Source organism: Lotus japonicus, chromosome 4, assembly GCF_012489685.1.
Source record: "Lotus japonicus ecotype B-129 chromosome 4, LjGifu_v1.2".
NCBI lineage: Eukaryota > Viridiplantae > Streptophyta > Magnoliopsida > Fabales > Fabaceae > Lotus > Lotus japonicus.
The window spans coordinates 71,731,864-71,754,062 of NC_080044.1; the positions used below are offsets into that span (position 1 = coordinate 71,731,864).

Genomic DNA, 22,199 nt, shown 5'->3' on the forward strand with positions numbered 1-22,199 from the left:
ACAAGTGCTACTCAGAGTGAGACACACACACCTCTTCTCTCTTGGCTTTTCTCTTTGCCAATTGCCACTACTATTTTCTACTACACATTTATTATTTTAAATCAATTGACTATACACTTTATCATTTCTTAGAAGAAGAATTAATGAAAATAATTTATATGCAATAATTATTATAACATATCTTATGAGAAATGAGAAGGTTAGCAACACATTAAATCATGACTGTGTGACTAATAATAAATGATCATGATTAAAAATAATAAATGATCACATAATTTATTGTCATCATTCGCATATGTATCATTCCTATAAGATACATCATCAAAATTATAAGAGAAAACTAATAGCTGGATGAGAATATTATATAGCAACCTCATCATTTAGCCTAGTGTACTTATCATATAAGATCCATTCAAACTTATCACCATTCTCATATTTATTTTTAATCCTAACTCCTCAACATGATCAACTATATTTACTGCATATTAAATATATTAAAAAAGTCCAAATTAAATTGTAATAGACATGTTATAATTGGGCCAAATGGTTACTCAATTCATTATTATTCTTATCGGCTCAAAAGGCTTATAATTGAAGGGTTAGCCCGCTGCAAGATCAAGTTTGAACTCGCCTAAATTAACTAGTCGAACAAATATTAAGTTTGATGATTCAAGATTGCATAAATAAAACTAACATCCTGCAAGCTACGTTTCATGTACAATATAACCATACAAATTAAATGTTAAACACTTTCACTATCACTAGTATCAAACTCTATAAGTACAGTTTGGTTGTCTATAATTTAAGCATTATTCATTTGCTCACATATTGATTTTTTAAACCTTAAGGCTAGCTCTCTCTGATCTTGAGTTAATTAACTTGAACGTCAATCAACCCGAGCCACTATTCATTCCATTACTGGAGGCACTTATGTAGTGTGGTTTCCAAATTCTCATTTTGTATGCGTTCATTTCTAGCTATGGTAATAGATTATGGGAATTGGTTTATAGAAATTATCACACTTGTCGTCAAATGTTCTTCCAAAAAATGGGAGGGGTGTACCTCTGCTCGAAAAGTGATGGTGCATGGTGGTGGATGAGGCAGAATGTACTACAAAGCTGTAAAATTTCAAGGATGTACCCTCAAAGACACTTTGGCGTTTTTTTTTTTTAAAATTTAAGCATTATTCATGTAATTCGCTACTAAGATAGTCTTGATAAACAACAATAAGGTTCTTCGTAAACATTAGCCTTTTGGATCAATAGCAGGGTCTCTATTTTACAATCCAAGTGTTAATAAAAATGTTTCAATAAATTGCCACTGACAAACGCCCTAAAAATGTACAACCGCCTCTAATTATTTCCTAACCATGTACCTTAAGTGTGTCTTTTATTGCGGTTTGGGCGCAGTTGCCGCATAATAACAACCGTCTTGTGGGGGTGATGGGTAGCTCACATGATTGAGCTAAGGATACTTATAGGTGAATGACATGGTTCAAATTGTGAAGAAGAATAATTTGTACTAATTTACTAACAACTAACATTATATTTAACTATAAAAAATAAAAACAACCGCCATGTTGCAACTTTAATTTTCTTGTTGTGTTGATGAGTCCCTCAAAATTCTCTATCACATTCTTAAAGTATACACAACATGCTTAACTGATTCATATGATAATCAGGGCTTCCATTTGGGTATGTATAATATAGAAGTTATATATACCCTTTGGGTGACGTTGTTGACACTATATCATTTGGATAGGCCACTAGGCACGTCACATATAGGTTGTGTCACAATTTGAGGGTTTAATCCTCAAGGCATCCCCTTAAATAGGATTTCTAGGATTCGAACTATGATTTATATTCTCTTCATTAATAAGCTGAATTTGTAATACCTGACTTGCTATTGGATCGGAGTAGTACTTAACGTTAATTATCATTAGAGAAAAAATCATGAACTGCATAGTGCGGAATTACATCGTTCGAATTTTATTTTCATTAAATTTTGAACCAAATTAAGAATTGTTTTTCTTTAAGAGATTAATTTCTATGCACCGACGGTGTAAATAAGTTTTACACCATCATTTAATCACATTTCTCCATTTTGTTAGCTTACAATTAATTTTGAATTTAAGAATATCTAAAAAGAAATTGAAAAAATGAAGTCTCAAAATCAGAGAGTACAAAAGAAACGGTTTCAGCAAACACCTCCTCCAACCACACTAAAGCGACTAATGAGTAAGCAAAGAATTGTTAATGTGTGCATTTCTTATCATAAGAATTATGCTAATCAGGAGGCACTCTAATCTTCTACTCCCAAATATATAACTTCACAAATTATACGTATATTAGACGAAACTGTCGCTGTTATTATAATTTCTGAATTTATCCTAACTTAAAGTGTTTAGCCAATTTTTCTTTTTCCTTCTAGAAAACTACATCCACCCCTTTACTCTATTATTTCAAAGGAGATGTGTTATGCAGTCTCCATTTATAAATTTAAGTATGATATCAAGTATATATATATATATATGTGTAATTTTTTAAACTAAAAAGAATGTCATGGTGTCAACACATTGCATTAAAAAATACAGGTGTAGTTTTCTAGTTAAAAGGATGTTTAGCTCAATAAGGACTCACTTGTAATTATCCACCAATACATCAATTTAATTTATTTTGAGCCTGAAGTCGCGTACAAAATATTTTTTAAGTCTATTATGGTGCGAAAAGGGACCATGCTGTGTATTTGTCATAAATTTGTGAATTTGTAAGACTAATTAATTAGAATATTTAACAAATGTTTGATCCTAACATTCATGTTTATTAATTATACATACTATAATACGAGTGTGCTAGTTGCATCATTAACTGATACTGGTTTTGCTGTATAATCTAATAAAACAGGGGGAGAAAGAACGGAAAATCACCAGCACATATATCCTCAAGCATTGACAGGTATATATATAATACAGCACAATCTTCCAATAATGATTCTTCACGTTCGGAAATCGTAGCATATATTACATATCATCAAATTTGCTATCTTTCTCATGTGCACGCCCCCTTGCATGTATTGTATTATTCTTCTCAAATATTTGGTCACATGCATGCTGTGAGTCTGTGACATTATCTACAAGTACATGATCGAAACTCCATGGTCATGTTCCTTTTTCCTTTCTTTTTTCCCATCCAATGAAATTGGCCACCAAAATGATCAGTGGACACCTAGTAATATCTGCAATTTCCACAAATCCAACCCAATTGGTTATGTTCCACTATCTCAAAACATTGAAGTGCCAACAAAGGATGGAGGAAAGGTTTCATTTGACAAGAAAGTCATGATAATATCATGATTTCCAGTTCGTTGTTCAAGTATGATACTAACTTTTCACTTGTACGAATCCAACACAATGATTCATCACTCTTAATGTTTACAAGTAAAGCATGCATGTGGTGTGGTGGTCCTTAATTTGACCCCGTCTCCCGTCTCTTGTAGGGTAAACATCTTATATTCCTTTATTGAGATGAACCCCTTTTTTCTCCAATGAAAAAAAAAGAACAAAAACAATCAAAAGTGTCTTCATGGACCTCAAAAACGTCACTCATTTAGACATTACTAGGCTAAGGCCGGTTCAAGGTTCACCGACAAACCTGTAGGTTGATGGAAAGATAAGCTCACTTTTTCTTCTAGCTTTCTCTGTAAACATAATCTTGAAGCTATATATATATATATAAAGTAAATTCTTATACAGCAGGACTTGTTCGAGCAAGTTGGGGTTCTATTGAATCTAATTTGAGTCAGAGCATCTTAAAGTAAAGAAGCAATTTGTTTGCATCTTTCTCACAAACATGCATGTTATTGACCACACAAGGTGCAAACATAAACCAGGATCACTGTTTGTGAACACCATTTTTTAAACGACACATTTGTGGCGTGTAGTACCTTTACTAACTTTTTTCTTAGAATATTATTCGAAGATATATTTCAAAAGTTTAAATTGGATTGCTATTAGTACGATAAGAAACATAAGAATAGAAAATTAAATGCTCTGATTGTTTTAAAAAATAAATAGGTAATAAAAAAATTAAATAAAATTATAAATAAGAGGGTTATAACATTAAAACAACTCTAAGTTTCATTCTTACATTTGTGACCTACTAACTAGCATTTTCCTTTAAATTAACTTTCACATATTCTTTTTGACATAAAAAGTTAGTTTGTTGCACAAGTCTCTCAAACACACGTGCACTAAAAACTGTGTACTATCTTTCTACTTTCTAGTCAGGGCAAGGATATGATGCTTCTTTCTATCCATTTATCATGTCTTCGAACAATAGTGTATATATACATATCACTTCTCATCTCCTACTTTCTTAAGGTACTTATGAACCACTCAAATTTCATTTTTTCTTTTTTTTGAACGCACTCAGTTTTCTTTCTGTACTGGGCATTGGGCTGGGTCCTTTCACAATCAGTTTACTCAACTCTACACCCACTTCTGGACCATTAGTCCAATCGGTCCACAATGCACAATAAATAGCAACCCACCATCACAACCCGGTGACAAAAACTAATTGGAATTGGGCTTTAATATACTACCGTCATTTACCCAATTGGTTTATTCAGTTGAGAAAAAATAGGCTTTTTTTATTAGGGCAAAGGTAGGATTAAATTGTCATGTAAGATTTCTTGTAATAGAAAATGAGGATGTGTCAAATGTTGAGATGGAGCTATGTTAGCCACGCCAGGTTTTTGTTAGGGGAGTCAATGGCAGGGACTAAAATTACCATATTTTTAAATAATGAGATCAAAATGAGGTGTTTTAAAATGCAGGAACTAAAACTAAAACACACTATTTATAGAGACTTAAAACACTTTAAGCTTAATATTAAATAAATATATAATAATACTTAAAGCACGTAAAAACATTAGAAACATTATATGAAAAACTACTCCATATGTTTCAATGTTTATGGGTTTTAGTTTTTATTAAAAAGGTTGGCAATAGTTTTATTAAAAGGTTGGGGAGGTTTAGCGTGTTTTGATTTTCTTCTTTGGGGTTTCTTTTGACAGTTTTTGACTTTTTGTTCCCCTTTGAGTATGGTGTATATCGTGACTATTTCCTCATTTTTATATCAATACAGATTTTGCTTTCGAAAAAAAAGGTTTCAATATTTTGACTAATTTTCTTAATCCATTTTACTCTTTTTTAAGGTCATTTTACTCAATTTATATGTAAGGGATTATCATAAACTGATGAAATAGGTAGATTCTTAAAGTAACACATTTCGCAATTGATTGAAGTCATAATAGTTTTTATTGAAAATTTTATGTATTTTCTTAACCTATTTTAGATTTAATTTAGATGTGTTGATAGTGTAAAGAGTTTTACGCATACATCTCACATATTTTCAAATTTTATTTAAAATATTTTTAAATTAAAATTTAATTAGGACATGATAAATTGACATATTCTAAATGAGTGATTATGTAAAACTTTTATACGTTGTAAGGCCATAATAATTAAACTCGTCTATTTATATGTATGGATTTACTATAGATTGATGAAATGGATTGAAATCATAATTTGGGTTATCATTTATTGAATGTCATATTGTTATGTTTGGGCTTTATAAAGAAAAGCCCAAGGTGAGAAACCCTAATTAATATCTTTAATATATATAGTCGATGCTTAGATATTGTCCGCCGCTCTTTTCTCCTTTCACTCTCACTACTTCAATTTTTCCATTCATCCCCTCTGTAATTTTTCCGACTCTCCAACTACACAAACTACAACCAAATGCCCCAACTAGAGCAATCTGAGACGCTATGAGTGAGGTAAGCACGATCGGGGCGGTGAGAATGGTCCAAAAAGTGCTGAACTGTCATTCATATGAGATGATGTGCTATGGTTGTCAATCAATTGAAATGGTGAGAGTTTTTCACTGTACAACTCACCTTGTTCGAGTCAGATTTCTTCCATATCGATCGATTTGTGCTGGTTTGAATTGACTCTCTTAAATTTGATACATGATGAGTTTTAATTGTACTAATCAAAAGAAAAATAAATATTACTTGAATGTTTTTCTAAGATCTTTTCCCATTTTGTATTTCCTATAGGCTACAATAGTTGCAATTTTTTGAATAATTACCCATATTTTATATTCTTACTTTTATATAACTTTTTTAATCTCCTGTTTTGATTCCTTTGTTGCTGCAGGATGAGATAGCTTAGTTTGTTTTGTTTTCTTCCTTATGTAACAAAAAAAAAATCTTGCATAATTAGGGCAAAATATAACGATTTCAATTCGATAAGGCAAGTAATGAAACTTTTTTGATTGTATCCTTCTATAGATATGAGAATTTTATATGGATCAATGTCATCTATACCTGATTTCTAAGTTGCCAGTCACTATAAATTTCCTTATCCTAATGTTAATTATTTATTATTTGTTTTATTCTACCTACACTTTAACTTGCAAGTTTACCACTGGATCTTATTCTTTTATATGTTGTGCAGTGTGGTACCACTCTTTGGTCTTGCATCTGCCTCTTTGGAGCCGTAAATGCATATGAGGAATTGGCTCACATGAGCACCTCTTATTCATGTTCTGGTAATAACTAGTTTGAGCCTTTTGTTCCATTACTTATGAAACTGCTTTCTGTTGCCTAAAAAAAGTAGTTCAATTTTCAACTCCACCCCCTTTAATGTAGTAATTTCCTAAAATACCCTATATTTTATTGTTTATCGGGTTTTCAAAACCGGGTAGTATCTTTTTAAAATACTGGATTAAAAACTTGGTAGTGTGTGCGTGTTTTTTTAATACCACATTGTGCTTTTCAATATTCTGAAGAAAACCCGGCGATGCACTTAATGTACCAGAATTAAAAAAATGGGTATTGTGTTTTTTTACTTACTGAATTTAAAATCCGATAGTATCTTTTTAATGTAGTGTTTTCTTGGATTTATAACCTGATATATGTTTTGCTTAGGATTTAAAACCCAACAGAGAGGTAAAGAAGAGGTTTTCAAAGAGGTGGAAAATGTCCCTCAAGTCTCAACAAGGTCAATCCATCTGAAGAAGCACCTTGGCTGAAATGTTGGTTTCCCTTACAAGTAAATAAAAGCTGCTAATGTTGACAACATCTATTATATGAATTTTTTTCATGACAAACTTGCTAGTAATGGTAAACTTGCAGCGTAAAATGGTTGGATGTAAGGATTTATTGGAAGTTTCAAAGTTTCTTCCTGCTTCATCTACTGCATTTGGAAGTCTCAAAACAATATTGCGCCACGAAGCACTGCGTGATGATTGATACATGACACCAATTAAATGGGAAAGGGAGTAAGTGAAATGTCTTGATCCAAGGCTGAGGCTGTACGTGAGTACAAAATCTTGAAATATGTTCGTCACAAGAAGTCTTATGATCAAGGCATTTCATTGCCATTATTTGAGGAATGAGAATATCAGTACTTCTTGTGACTAGATTTTGATGTTCTGGTCCTCACATACAACATTTGATCAAGACATTTCACTGCCTTCTTCCTTTCCCATTTAATTGGTGTCATGTATCATCACCCACTGCTTCGTGGCGCAAGATTGTTTCGACGCTTCCAAATGCAATAGATGAAGCATGAAGAAACTTTGAAACTTCATAAACTTCCAATAAATCCTTCCTCCCAACCATTTTTCGCTGCAAATTTCTAGCAAGTTTATAATGGAAACTTTGCCCACAAGTGATGATGTCAACATTAGCGGCTTTTATTTCCTTTTTAGGAACAACAAGCATTTTAGCCAGCATGCTCCTTTTGCAGATGGATTGGGCTTGTTGAGATTTAAGGGGCATTTTCCACCTCTTTGATAATCTATTCTTTGCCTCTCTATCGAGTTTTAAATCCTAAAAAAACACATACAGAGTTTTAAATCCAAAAAAACACGTTACCAGATTTTAAATCTCGGTAGGTAAAAAAAAATACAATATTGATTTTTAAGTCTCAGTATGGTTAAAAATGCACTACGAGGTTTTCTAAAACTCGATATATTAAAAAACACAAATACGAGTATGTTAAAAAAACACACTCATTACCAAGATTAAAATCTCGATATGTTAAAAATATACTACTGTCGACTTTTCAAAAACTAGGAAAATAATAAAGCAGAAAGCATTTTAGAACTATTACATTAAAGGGGAGTTCGAAATTGAGTGATGCGATGGAAAGTCAAACTTCATAATGGATTTGGATCCCCACATGTGTTAATCTCACATGTCATGTGAAATATCAGGACTTTAAGTTACTTTTTAATGAAATTTAATGGGCAATATTCTTTCCTGCACATTTTTTATTTTCTCTCTTCATATATCCATTAAGGGCTCAGATTTCATTAAAATAAAATTAAAGACTCAAATCTTCAGATGACATGATCATGTGAGATTTAACAAATGAGGGAATCTAAATCATCCAAATCCCTCCATAATAGTATATTGGTGCCTCGAGTCTGAAAAGGTGTATATTGGAGCCTCAAGTCAGAAAAGGTATGTAAGTGAGGTTATCCTCATTTGTTATGCATTCCTTATACAGCTGTACTAGTTTATACTTATAAAAAATTTATAGTTTTATATGCTATTGATATATTGTGTAAATTACACTACACTACCTTGAAGTTTCTCTATATTACACTAAACTCTAAACTTACTTAAATATTACACTCCACCCCATTTTTTGTTAGGGAATATTGTTAAGAAATTTGTTATCTACTTGAGAAAAATGAGGTGGAGTGTAATATTTGAGTAAGTTTGGAGTTCAGTGTCATATAAAGAAACCACAAGGTAGTTGAGTGTAATTTACTCATGTTTTTACCTTTGGATACAAATTATCAATGTTCTAAAAAACCGGAGCGGGCCGGTCAGTTAGACCGATTTATCTGGGAATCGGACCATGCACCGGGTCGGAATGCCTCTAAAACCGGCCATATGAAGAACCGGAGTTGAACCAGTGTTAAATCGGAAAAATCGGTGAAAACCGACGGTCTATCGGTTCGAACCGGTTCATTGGAAAAGATCCAAGACAGTTGTGTTCTTTGCAGCCTGTAACTAGTAAGATGAAAAAAAAATCATAGAAAGAAACCCTTCTCTTCTCTTCTCTTACAAGCTCTTCTACTCTTCGTAGCAACAACTCCCTCTATCTCATCATAAATGATAGTTTCATTTTAACACTATTTAGCTTTTATGATTAGCGGAAAAGAAGTTTGTGAAAGAAATAAAAGAAGAGAAAGAAGGATACTGCTTAATGGGGGGGGGGGGGATATAATGCGGCTGCACATCTCCATGTGAAAATAAGAGAAAGACATTTTTTTGATGCATAGGAAAAGAAAGACATTAGGGTTATGGAAATGGGCTTAAAAACTACATGCTGCCATATGCAAAAGAAAAAAACTACAGCTTTTGACAAAAAAAAAAACTACAGCCTATACTAGGGGTGTACAAGACCCGGCCCTACGCGCCAACCCGTCTCAGCCCAAGCCTTTAGGGCCGGGGGGCCGGGTTGAACTCGGCCTGATCATTAAAATATGTCGGGTTAGGGTTGATCATTGAGTTATCCGGGTTCAGGTTGAGTCGGGTTCAGGTTGGCACTTGTAACATCCTGACTTGACGACTGACCTCACGGTAACAACACGAGTCTTTTCAGCGCACTTTGTCCTCACTCGCGCGCTTCCCGGGAAAACTTCCCAGGAGGTCACCCATCACGATATTGCTCCAAGGCAAGCACACTTAACCATGGAGTTCTTATGAGTTGGGCTCCCGAAAAGAAGTTGCAACTTGTTGTCATGAGTAGTACCAATCAAATCTTTTATGCCCTCCTCAACTGTATAGTCCATCCCTAAACAGTCTCGGAATACCTCTAGTTCGGGTGTGAGATCGGCTCATTCCTGTGACCCTCCGCCTAGAAGCCTGCCAGGAGCCGCTCCTTGTCCGTGCCTCGCTGCACCGGCGATCACTCCCCGCCCTCGTCAGCCCCGGGTGTCACAGGCCCACCAGCTTCCGCTTGGTTCGTCCTCGAACCACACCGTACTGGGAGAGGTTGGCTCTGATACCACTTGTAACATCCTGACTTGACGACTGGCCTCACGGTAACAACACGAGTCTTTTCAGCGCACTTTGTCCTCACTCGCGCGCTTCCCGGGAAAACTTCCCAGGAGGTCACCCATCACGATATTGCTCCAAGGCAAGCACACTTAACCATGGAGTTCTTATGAGTTGGGCTCCCGAAAAGAAGTTGCAACTTGTTGTCATGAGTAGTACCAATCAAATCTTTTATGCCCTCCTCAACTGTATAGTCCATCCCTAAACAGTCTCGGAATACCTCTAGTTCGGGTGTGAGATCGGCTCATTCCTGTGACCCTCCGCCTAGAAGCCTGCCAGGAGCCGCTCCTTGTCCGTGCCTCGCTGCACCGGCGATCACTCCCCGCCCTCGTCAGCCCCGGGTGTCACAGCACTCGGGCCATCGACCCGTTCCACATATATATTTTATAAGATTTCAATTTGTTATAATGGTCAAAATGTGATAGATGATGCTCAAATTTATCTTACCATGTGGATGAGATGAAAATGTTTAACATCTAACTTATGAATTAAATAAACGTTGGTCAAAAGATGTCCAACGTTCATAAGAGAAAATCATGTAATGCACATGTGAGACAAGTGAAGAGAGATCAAACAAAATGTAAACCTCTCAAGTGCAATAGATTATGGCATAGATTATGTAAGAATTGGATCATTTCAAGTTCTTTCTTCTAAAAATTAGTTCTCACTTGTAACTCTTTTAGTATGTTATTATCTTTAAATTTTACAATTAGTATCAAATAGTCTTAGATTTATTGTCTCTCTGGCCAACCCGGTCCCGTCCTACATAGACTCGTCCTAAATTGAACGTGCATATTGTCGGGTTGCTTCGGGTCTATGGACGGGTTAGGATCTAAGAATTGGCCTGGTCAATATTTAAGGTCGGGTTAGGGTTAACCAAAACCCGTCCCAACCCGTCCCTTGTACACCCCTAGCCTATACTCTAAAGAGTTGTGAAACTGGGCCTATTATATCATGCCCATAAAATAATTTGATTCATATAAAAATCTACAGCTTTTTTTTAGAAAAAAACCTATGTCCTAATGTCATTTTTTTTTAAAATCTTATATAAATGACGTTAAGAAGATTTTATAATGTTTATTACATGATATGAATTTATGGATATTTTTTCATATAATTTATATGTTATATAAATATTAAAAATAGCATTTAATTACTACCGGCCCAACCCCGGTTGGACCAATGAACCTTGAACCAATACCCCGACCGGTTCAATGACCAGTCGGGTTTTCTAAACATTGCAAATTATGCTTAATCCTAAGCGTATATTTAATATGAAAAATATGTTTTAGTCAACCTAATACTTGAATTTATTATTCACTACATTATAAATTATAAATTATAAATTCTAACAAGATCAAATAATATTGAAAGCTACGTTCAAAAAAATAATTAATATTGAAAGCTTATAAATCAAATTTGTTTCAAAAAGTAAACAAAACTGCTTTTTTTTCTTCTTCTTTAAATTGCGTTTCGAAGTACTAAGGTTTATATTTATTTACATGTGGTTGTAAGATACTAAGGGTGATGAGTGAAACCAACTTATTATTGCCTCTTCATCTTTTAAATCATCTATAGATATCATAATGTACAATAAATTCAACTAATATTTTCTTTCAGACAACATTTCCAAAATTCACGATTCATCTTTTGAAGGATGGATGCAGGAGAAACTTTTCCAAAATATGCAAGATGGGTTTATGATCTTGATAAAGGTGTAGAAGATGATAGAAATGGATCTATGAGGTAAGATTTCTAAAGTTTGTGATAATAATGTTAGCCTATGGATAATGAGGCTTCCCATATTCCTAGTATGGGCCAAGAAAACTCAATCCATAACACCTTTGTAGGAAGCCAAGCCAAGGAGAATATCAAGAATGTTGGGATTATGCTATTTGCATGTAGCGTACAAATCTATGAAACTTTTTCAGTTGCATAGAGTACAATACACTTTACTTGATATGATTTACTTATTCTATGGTTTTATTAGCTATATATGGATGTGTACAATCTTTTATTTTACCTTAGCCCATTAAAGTATTATATGGGATTGGTCAATCGGTTAAGTTATTTGAGCTGAATTACATTTTGTAGAATATCTAACATATGGTATTAAATATATGCAAAGCTATAACTGAGGATTCAATGCTACTAAATTTGACGTGGGTTAATGTGCTCTTCATCATAGTCTTATACGACTGGAAGATATCATATTCTACTACCATTGATCAGTGTATCCATTCATCCCGCAGTTTCATTCAATCTTTATGAGTCGGATAATACAAGCTTTGTAAAAAACCAAAAGGTAAGGTGTTTGATTATTTGTCAAAATACCTTTGTTGTCTTTCTTCTTCTAAATTGTTCGAACAATATATGTTGTTGATCCATGATGAAGAATTCTGCTAAAATATTTTAGCACCAGAGAAATTGAATTGGTGAAATTTGGGTAAACAAATTTGACTGTGTTGGTACATTTATAGGCTTAACGACCCAAAGTAGAGAACATTGGTTAAAACTTTCAAAATGTTTAATCCACCTCTTCAAACGATTTATATAGAACCTTGAAATATCATAACCGTGTTAGGAGATTGATACAAAATGGAAGAAGAGAATAAAAATTCCTATTATTAAAGATTTGGAACATCGTATAGAAGCTCATGTGGAGAAAGAGATGGATAAGAAAGTATCTACGTAATCTCTCTACCCCTTGCCAAGAAGGAAGTTGAGCCTAAAGGAAAAGGCTTGAAACTTGAAAGGATGCAAAAGGAAGAATTAACTGCATTTGAAGTGGGTGGATTAAGGACTCTAATGATAAATTGATTTGAGGAAAGAATAATAATCTTGTGGAGAATCAGATTTTTCAAAAAAGCTAGATTGTATCACTTTTAAGGGAAAAGTGATATTTGATTCAATTACTGGGTTGTGATCACGAGTTCAGGAGAGAAACCTCGATTTAAGGATACTCATATTTTATGGCTCTTAACTCCATGTCTCCATCCCTGTTACCCCTAAATTGATCCACCCCTTTCCATAACCACTTCCTCCCTAAAAATCCCCCTTTTAGCTATATTTAAAGACTTGGCAGTTGGCATATTATCATTCTCATTTTAAACCTATTCCAGGAAACCCAGTAATAAAAGTGACTCTGAATCTGCTAGAGACACCAGCAGACAGTAGTGGCTATTGTCATGAAAGAAGAGCAAAGAGAGTTCATGGAATTAGAAATCATCCTAACATTTTAGATGCAAGCAATCATGCTTTGGAAATGGTCTCCCCAGGTAAACCTTTGATAGATTCATCATGTGATGAGACTGAGATCTGTGACCCACGTGGTCAGCTTATATTTGAATTCTTTGAGCACGAGTCACCTTATAGTTGTGAGCCATTAGCTAATAAGGCAAGATGTTATCCCTTGATTGACTTTCCGTTTAGATTACGATGCTTTGTAGTCCTAACATGTTCATAACTTCTTATTGCTTGACTCAGCCCTCTAATCTTGCGCCTCTACAAGGTTAAGAAATACTTCTAAGTATTTTTTCCCCTCTACCTACAAGCCGAGTTTGTATCTCCATGACTCAAGTATGTTTAGCAGATTTTTATATATTCACGCTTTCCCTCTCATACTATTTCCATGCGTTTTCTTCTATTCTATTCCAAATATATGAACTCATCATATCTCTCAATTTTCTCTATTCTATCCATATCTCTATCTAGGTGTGGCGGGCTTGCAGTGTAACAAAAAAATGCATCGTTTATCTATGTTAAGGACTATTCCTGACTACAAAATAATACAATTTCAACAGCTAAAATCCCAATTAATATTTCAACACTGTAGACTATCTCCCATTTGAATTAACATCCCAAATACCCTTCAATTAAAACCATACATTCTTGCTTATGACAATCCATATTTCATAAGAGAAAGAAGTGTCATGAGTAATAATGACCAACACTTCTGGATAAGCTAGTAAGTCGTAGCAAATCCTGTAGAATAATAACATCTTACCATAAGGAAGAGTATACTGGGGTTCAAGATGTCAGCATTGCCTGCACTAGACAAGAAGTAACAGGTGAAATACAAATTAGTTGGATCTTTTCGCCATCATCAGAAGGGTGACATAAAATAAGCAGAAGCTCTTGGTTAAAGGCTTTTGCATCATGTGAAATCAGAAGCAGGTCCTTCAAATATGAAATGTGTATAATTTTAAATAACTATTCCCCCCTGAACCCCTTACAGAAGCAGCAACCCTGCTGTTCCATTTTAGGAAAAACACAATTATCCTGGCAGTTATGTATGAGCATATGGAAAAATAATGGTTCATTTAATTAATAGACAACACAAGTATACTGGGCAGAGACTACATAAGCTGGTATTGAGAGTCGGGCTGCTTCTTCCAGACTAACCTCTGTTCATCTCAAATATGTATAATGGGTCATGAAAAAATTGTAATCAGGATGATTAACTCGCAGTAGCCTAAGCCAGTTCTCAGCAGCTCGTGACAGAGAATTGGCTTTCTGACATTCAGGAACTCCCTCAGGATCCCATACAGAAATTTTAAACTTGTTATGGGCAAGCCCAAAGATTGGTAATGATATCTTTGATGATCTTTCCCGACCTCTTGAATAATGAATATGAAGCCCATCAGTATTTGAACCTGATTCAAAGATCAAACTGTTATAGTTGATGCCCGTTTACAAGTATTTTGCAAATACGCAAACTAAACAAAGACAAAAGGACATACTTTGTAAAGCTGTTGACAGAGAATGGAAGGTCAGGAAGCAGGCATTCAAGCTCTGTAGGGTTGGACCAGTAGGTATTCTATATATCGGGTACCTACATAATATACACAGCAACAAATAATTTTAAATTAGTACTTGTCAATTATCCAATCACAGTAATCTGAAGACCAAGAGGACAAGAAAAACATACCAAGCCAACGAAATCCAACTTGCAGGCGAAAGATCACAGCTCCAGTATGTTTTCAACTCTGGAAATTGACGCGCAAGTTCAGAGATCTGAGTCAAGCAATATGAATACTTGTTAGGATTAGAAAGCAACATAATCTAACTTGAAAGTCAATCAAGGGATAACATCTTGCCTTATCGGCTAATGGCTCACGAGCATAAGGTGACTCATGCTCAAAGTATTCAAATATAAGCTGTCCAGGTGGGTCGCTGATCTCAGTCTCATCATTTGCTGAACCCATCAAAGGTTTACCTAGTGAGACCCTTTCTAAAGCATGATTGTTTGCCTCCAAAATGTTGTGATGATTTCTACTTCCATGAACACTCTTTGCTCCTCTTTCATGACAATAGCCACTGCTGCTATCACTGCTTGTCTCTCTAGCAGATTCAGAGTCACTTTCTTGACTGGGTTTCCTGGAATAAAATGGAAATGAGAATGATAATATGCCAAGTCTTTAAATATAGCTAAAAGGGAAAAGTGGTCTTGAAAAGGGGTATATCATAGGTGTGCTGTTTCAAAGTAAGGCCAACACATGAAAGTAAGCAATACGAAGGCTATGAGCAGCAGAATAGAATACTTTTACTTTGTGTAAAAAATTCCACGAATTGATTTCCCATTTCCATATTCCATAATGGATATGATTAATAGCTTTAAGTTCAGAGTAAAAACAGGTGAAAATACTATTTACAGAGTATTTCATAGAGCTGCAAAGTATGGTGGAAAGTGGAGCAAATATGCTAAAGTCAACCCAATTATCCGAAGGTTAGCTACAATGTCATAAACTAAGAGTAAAGAGATAAGTAGATTCACTTTAGTAGGTTACTAGTAAAACAACTATCTTGAACTGATCTAGCATAACACAAGTGGTGAGTTTCAGTAGTCACTTTGTTATTGTGCTCATCCTGTTTCTTAAATCATACATCCCTGACATGTAAATATGTTACGAACTTACCCATCAACCTCCAAAAATGTAGACAATTTGATATGAACATCATGGTCTACTTAATAAATCATGCCTGAAATCTAATACTGGATAGGACAGCATGTGATTCTTAAGCTAGTTAGTCTTTTGTTTCCTCTCCCATCTTTATAGCTCCATGATTGGAAGCCAAGCCAAAATTATTGATATCCATTTTTGTTCAGTATATCTACCCTCACATAAGCCAATAACAGCTGGTCATTGCAAAAATCTTTTCCCAAAAGGAATTCAAAATCAAAAACCACAAAAAGACATACAAAAATGTTTCATCGATGTATTCTGAAATCAAACCATACAGAAAATACATCAGTACAATTAAACCCATAAGATACTCATACTATTTTTCCCCTTAGATAAAATAAAGTATTTTGCGTACATAACGTTGCAAATTTTCATTTCATAATCATTCTATGGGTGAATAAGATAAATAAATAAATAAACCAAAAATATAAAAGTACTTAAAGAAATTAATTTTGACTTCTCTTTGAAAGCAAAAGAAAATATTATTACTACAAAAAGGTATTGATAACAACTCCCCACCTTGGCCATTATAAAAAACTCAGTCATATTTTCTAAAACATTAGGATTAAGTAATCCAATAGAAAAATTAAGACTTTCATTGCCCACAAGAAAAATAGACACACAGTTTACAAATACATCAAACCTCGTAGATAAATAGTCCAAGAGTTAAACACGGCAGGGTAGTCAAGGGAGAGTAATCTGCCAATTCTTTGTGAGTTTGAAGAGAAAAAAGAGCATTTGTTCAAGGCCAATTGAATTTAGCAGGTTATATAGTATCAAATTTCTTTAGTATGGATAAATTTTAAAAGGATGCAGACGGAATCAGAAACGACAGTCAGTGTAAACCAACGTGAATTTAGACTTTAGAGTGCTAGATCTATCTCTCATAGGTTCAAAACAGCAAAGGCTTTGCTTCATGCTACTACGAAGAATATTGATGTGAATACGTGATGATCAATAACATACGAGATCCTTCTTTTAATGTTTTACCTTGCATAAAAGGGCTATGAGAAAACTGTCTACTTCTTAGTTGGTAATATGAACCACATTTGAAAGACAGGCAGAATAAGATGCATAAGTAGAGAAAAGGTATGTTTAAGCCAGTAGTTATAACAAAAGAAAAGTATTACATTGAATTGAAGAAACAAGACAATATTGCAGTAGAATATTCAAATGAAAGTAATTTGCTATATCATATAAGAGGTGCATTTCGAAATGCCATGTTTCATGGCAACATACTCTCACCTTAACCGGGAGGAAGGTTTTGATGGATCGATATACAGCTGAATGGCAGACAAGGAGACATTGTAATACTGTGTCACGGATTCACTCCCGTTCAACACCAGAGGAACACCTGCCCCATATGCACTCCACTCCTTAAACGACTCCCACAAGTCCCCAAGTACAAAATATGGTTGTAGTTCCGCCTCCTTCGTTTTCCATCTCCTCGAGCTTGTCTGTTCATTCACAAACAAAATTATCAACACCCAAATACGCCAAATGTCCTTCGAAACAAACCAAAAACACATGCAACCTTAAATGTATGTTTGTCTAACAGTTTAATTAAAATTAAAACTACTTTATGTTTACGGAGAATGAGTGTTCCTTTCACCTCGTCTAACGGGTATCCAAACATACACTTAATAGCAAGCAGTCAAGTAACATACATTGAGCTATGTAGTATGCAACAGCTCAATTGAAGGGACACCCTAAAGCAACACATAATTTACAAAAGCTTCATGCCATTCATCTACGAATATCGAACATTAACCGATTTAAGATAACATATATTGATTTACTCACTAACAGGGTCCATTGTAGCTATACTTATCTGCGAATTGAGTTAAATTACAACCATGAAAATGGTGGGCAGTGACTAGAAAAACACAAAATTCAATAAACAAAATGAAAAGGCGCAATTGAAAATTGAAATGATGTGTGAATTGGAGATGGAACCTTAGCAGGGTACTGGGCGGGAACATGTGGAGTGATGTACTCCAAAAATCGATCCAAATTGGAGATGTCAGATGTGGCCCGAGAAGAAATCGAGCAATCGGAGGAGGAGCCAGGGCGGTTCTCCGATGAAGTTCTGGAGAGCGAAGACCGCTTGTGTTGTTGCTGGTGGTGGTGTTGGTCGTCGGGCTTTTCTTTGTGTTTCCGCAACGGTGGCGGGCTGTAGAAACGGTCGTCGCCGACATGGCGATTGCGGTTGCGGGTTCCGCCAGTGGCCGACATTGACACGGTGGTGGGTTTTGAAAATTGGGAGGGTGAAACGACGTCGTTGGGTTAGGTTTAAGGGTAGAGAGTGGAAGAGAGAAGCGAGAGGGGAAGAGTGAGAATGTGAAGGGTTTTATTATTTAGACAGCCTCCAACAACAACAAGAACAAGTGATTTGAGTTTGGATTTGGATTTTGGTCTCTCTACTTAAACTTAAACTACTTAAACTAAACTAGGAGATGTGATGTCAGATATCATAGATTCAATTTTAGAGTGAACGTGTAAAATGTTAAAAGCTATGTGTATGCTGATGAATCAAAGTACAAAGATAATGTTCTAGAACTACATTTATTGAAAAAGACATATAAAACACTAACATTGACTCACTCTAACACGATTCCTAAGAAGAAATGTTTTCAATTCCACGAAAGGGAGCTCCAAAATGTTTACACCAAAATTTGATTGTCTTGACCTAGTTCGGGCTAGGTTATCCGCCGTCATATTGCATACAATTATTTTTTGAATCACATACGATAATTTATAAAGTCTAACTTTTTTGACACTTTTAACCATTCAAATTTTAGAGGTGTTTCACTCAATTAATTAAATTGAAAAAAAATATTTTTCTCACACTTTTAAAATTTGATCAGATGAAAGTGTAAACAAAATAATACATAAAAAAAATACATTTTTCTCTTATTAAAATAGAAAAGGTTATTCTTGAAGAAAAAAAATAATGTTAACTTGTGATAAGATGTGTAATAATAATGTAAATGCATTGTCCATCAATGTAAAAATTGGGTTGATGTGACATAAGATGAACTACATCATTAGGGTGGGGTAGAAATCCAACTGAACTGGATAATAAAAATGTTGGCTTAATTGCAGTTTTCGTCCCTGATGTATAGCGCTTGTGCAATTTTGGTCCCTTTTGTTTAAAACGTGCAATTTTGATCCACCTAAGTTCTGGACGTGACAATTAGGTCCTTCTGTCAAATTGGTAACAGAAGTTGCCTATGTGGACTTAACTAATGACCTGGAACTGACAATGTGTGACACTGAAATGCCATGTCGTATTTCCTTTTAAAAAAATAATTAATTTTCTTTTCATTTTAATTTACTTCTAAATTGTATTTTTAATAACCCTCCTTCATCTCTAGAGATACAGCACCACCGCCCCACCGGTCACCACCGCCAGTCGCTTCTTCTCCTTTCTCCATCGCCCCACCACCACTCAAGCATCGCACTGCCACACTCTCTCTTTCTTCTTTCTTTCTTCTTCTTCTTCTTCTTCTTCTTCTTCTTCTCCTCCCACTCACCACTCCCTTCTCAACACCAAAAACACTCACCCCATCGATCCCTCTTTCCTTCACCTTCTTCTTTTAACACACAGGAACCGACAGAGGAGGAGCGAAAATAGGAGCCAAGCTTTCATTGTCACGACCAGAGAATCGAATTCCACTCGATTTCAATTTTCAAACTCTACCCAAATCCAAAAAAGTTCAGAAAAACAACAAATTGGTTGTTGAGGACGGTGTGGGGATCGTCGATGAAGCGAACCATCTCGTAAAGCACCCTCTCGACGGCGGGATGAGGTCGATACTGTTGACCTTGTCAGTGTTGATGAGGTCGCAGAGGTGGAGATTGGTGGCCCAATCGGGTTCGTCGAGGGCTTCGGAGGTAGCGTCCTCGACGAGCTTGTCGACCTGGGTGATTGAGGAGGAGGGTTTCTGGGTGAAGGGGTGAGGGTTTGGGTTGATGAGCGTAGGAGGGAGAAGGTGAAGGGGTTTGGGTTTAGGTATGATGAGCTGAGTGTGGGAGGGAAAAGGGGAGGGGTTTGAGGTTGATGTTGCTGGGTTTTGGGTGGGGGTGTTTTGATTATGGGTTTCTTCAGATTGAAAGATGAAGGTGAGATGATGAAGAATTGAAGATGATGAAAGGGAAGATGAAGAAGGGGCGGTGGTTTTTTCTTTCTTTATGAGTTTTTATAAATTAATTTAATTAATATTATTTTTATTTATTTAATTAGGTGGCATCCCAGTGGCGCACAAAGTCACATCCATGTCATTAATGAGCTCCACATAGGCAAACGGCGTTAACGATTTGACGGAAAACTAACGGAAGGACCTAATTGTCACGTCCAAAACTTAGGTGGATCAAAATTGCACGTTTTAAACAAAAGGGACCAAAATTGCACAAGCGCTATACATCAGGGACGAAAACTGCAATTAAGCCAAAAATGTTAAGATTATATAGGGGTTGATAGTACACCACAACACATGCGAATTAGTAGAATTTACCAAATGTAGTAAACAGTTATAAAAATGTTTATACAATATTCCACAATTAGCCTTAGTTAATGTGTTGAGTAGTGTATAAAAAAATTTGTTAGTGGTTTTTTTTACAAAAAAAGACTTTATTATTAAATAAAAAGAAAGTAGTACATGAGAACAATCCTCTCATGAAATAAGGGTAAACCACACCACATTCAACAACTTTAAGAATCAAAACTTAATCCCCCTCCATGGACGGATCTATATAGGGGCTAGGTGTGGCTATAGCCACACCAAATTTTGTGAGAAATATTTCTAAACTATATAAACTTAGAAATATGTTTTTTGTTACTGGTTATAATATTAATGTTCAATTTATATTCATATGGCGAAGTTGGTCCGGTGGAAGTGAGATTTGTTTATCACCTCCACGCACATGGTTTGAACCTCGTCCCTTGGTGTTTTTGCGTGTATTTGTTAATTAATTTGATTTTTTAGCAAAAATTGCACCCACCTCCTGGTACATAACAAATATTATGTCTGCCAATGAACCATTGTGATTATTTTAACATATTGATAAACTTGAAAGAATATATCTTTTATATTTAGCCACACCAATATATAATGTTTAGATCCGCCCCTGCCCCCCTCTTGGAAAGCCACACTTGAAGAATGAGCCTCGTTAAAACATTTTTAGCAAAAATACATTCGGATAAAAATATAATGAAGGAAAAAGAGTACATCATTCTCAACTAAGGAAAAATATCCAACAAAACAGTATATAGAGCCCCAAAATGCACACATTCAACCCAATCCTCCAACACCAATAGTGGCTTGTTGCATTAAACTTTTCTCTACTTTTATTAGTGGTAATAAAAATTTTGGAATTACAAAAATATAAGTACAAGAATACACTTGGAATGTGATAAAAATATTTTTTAAAATCTAAAAAAAATCTTATATAAAGGAACACCAGGTTTATCTTTAAAAGGTTCTAATAATAAGAGATCAGATCTGGTGACTATTTGACCAAATTATAAAAAACAGGTACCTTAACTTTTATGAAGAAAAATTGAAAAAAGTAGTCTTCTCTTTTTAAAGCCCAACAGCCTGTTAAAGCTTGGAAAGGAACAGCTCTTGTCCAAAAAAAAAAAAAAACAGCTTATACCCTAATATAGTGCGGACACTATGCAATCACTACTAGGTGGATATGATGATCCATGCAGTATTGAGCCATGTTGGCCCTCGAGCTAAACAGACCAACCCAGATAAGCCCGTTGTTCAATTATAGTTTATTTTTAAGAAGTTTTTGTTGTTAGAACTAACAAGTCTAGTGCGACTAGGAGATATTTAGACTCTTTAACCATAATCAGCATTTGATCATTTAACGGTATGTACGGAGAACAATTTATTAAAAAAGTTTGGCATACTTAATATAATCTCAGAGCTCGACTATAAAATACATTCGTGGTTTTTTTTAATCTTATTTTTCATTTTTTAGGGGCCAACACTTAGTCCAATACATCAATGCCATTAAAATTGATTGTAGTTTTACATGCCGACCCATATATTTGATAATATTTATAAAACTCTTCTATTT

General features: G+C 35.0%; 1 protein-coding gene across 3 annotated transcripts; it reads right to left on the minus strand.

The window, feature by feature from the left end:
• Window positions 1–13,874: 13,874 nt before the first annotated feature.
• Window positions 13,875–18,525, minus strand: LOC130714445 (uncharacterized). 3 transcript variants are annotated; one of them, XM_057564344.1, is made up of 7 exons: window positions 18,066–18,525; window positions 17,355–17,566; window positions 15,243–15,522; window positions 15,074–15,159; window positions 14,886–14,977; window positions 14,548–14,798; window positions 13,875–14,190 (listed from the first exon to the last, which is right to left on the minus strand). In XM_057564344.1, exons 1-6 carry the CDS (start codon window positions 18,342–18,344, stop codon window positions 14,554–14,556), a joined length of 1,194 nt encoding a protein of 397 aa, XP_057420327.1. In that variant the 5' UTR covers window positions 18,345–18,525; the 3' UTR covers window positions 13,875–14,190; window positions 14,548–14,553. The 3 variants fall into 3 exon arrangements, with proteins under 3 accessions (XP_057420327.1, XP_057420325.1, XP_057420326.1); XM_057564342.1 differs by having other exon boundaries at window positions 13,875–14,195; XM_057564343.1 differs by lacking the exon at window positions 13,875–14,190 and having other exon boundaries at window positions 14,263–14,798; window positions 18,066–18,524.
• Window positions 18,526–22,199: the final 3,674 nt, after the last annotated feature.

Bases quoted from the DNA above. Each gene is read 5' to 3' on its own strand.
- LOC130714445 (XM_057564344.1), bottom strand. From the start codon at position 18,344: ATGTCGGCCACTGGCGGAACCCGCAACCGCAATCGCCATGTCGGCGAC. The intron at 15,523-17,354 runs GTGAGAGTATGT...ATTTTATTCCAG, and splicing joins AAACCTTCCTCCCGGTTAAG to GAAACCCAGTCAAGAAAGTG. The intron at 15,160-15,242 runs GCAAGATGTTAT...TGCTTGACTCAG, and splicing joins GTGAGCCATTAGCCGATAAG to ATCTCTGAACTTGCGCGTCA.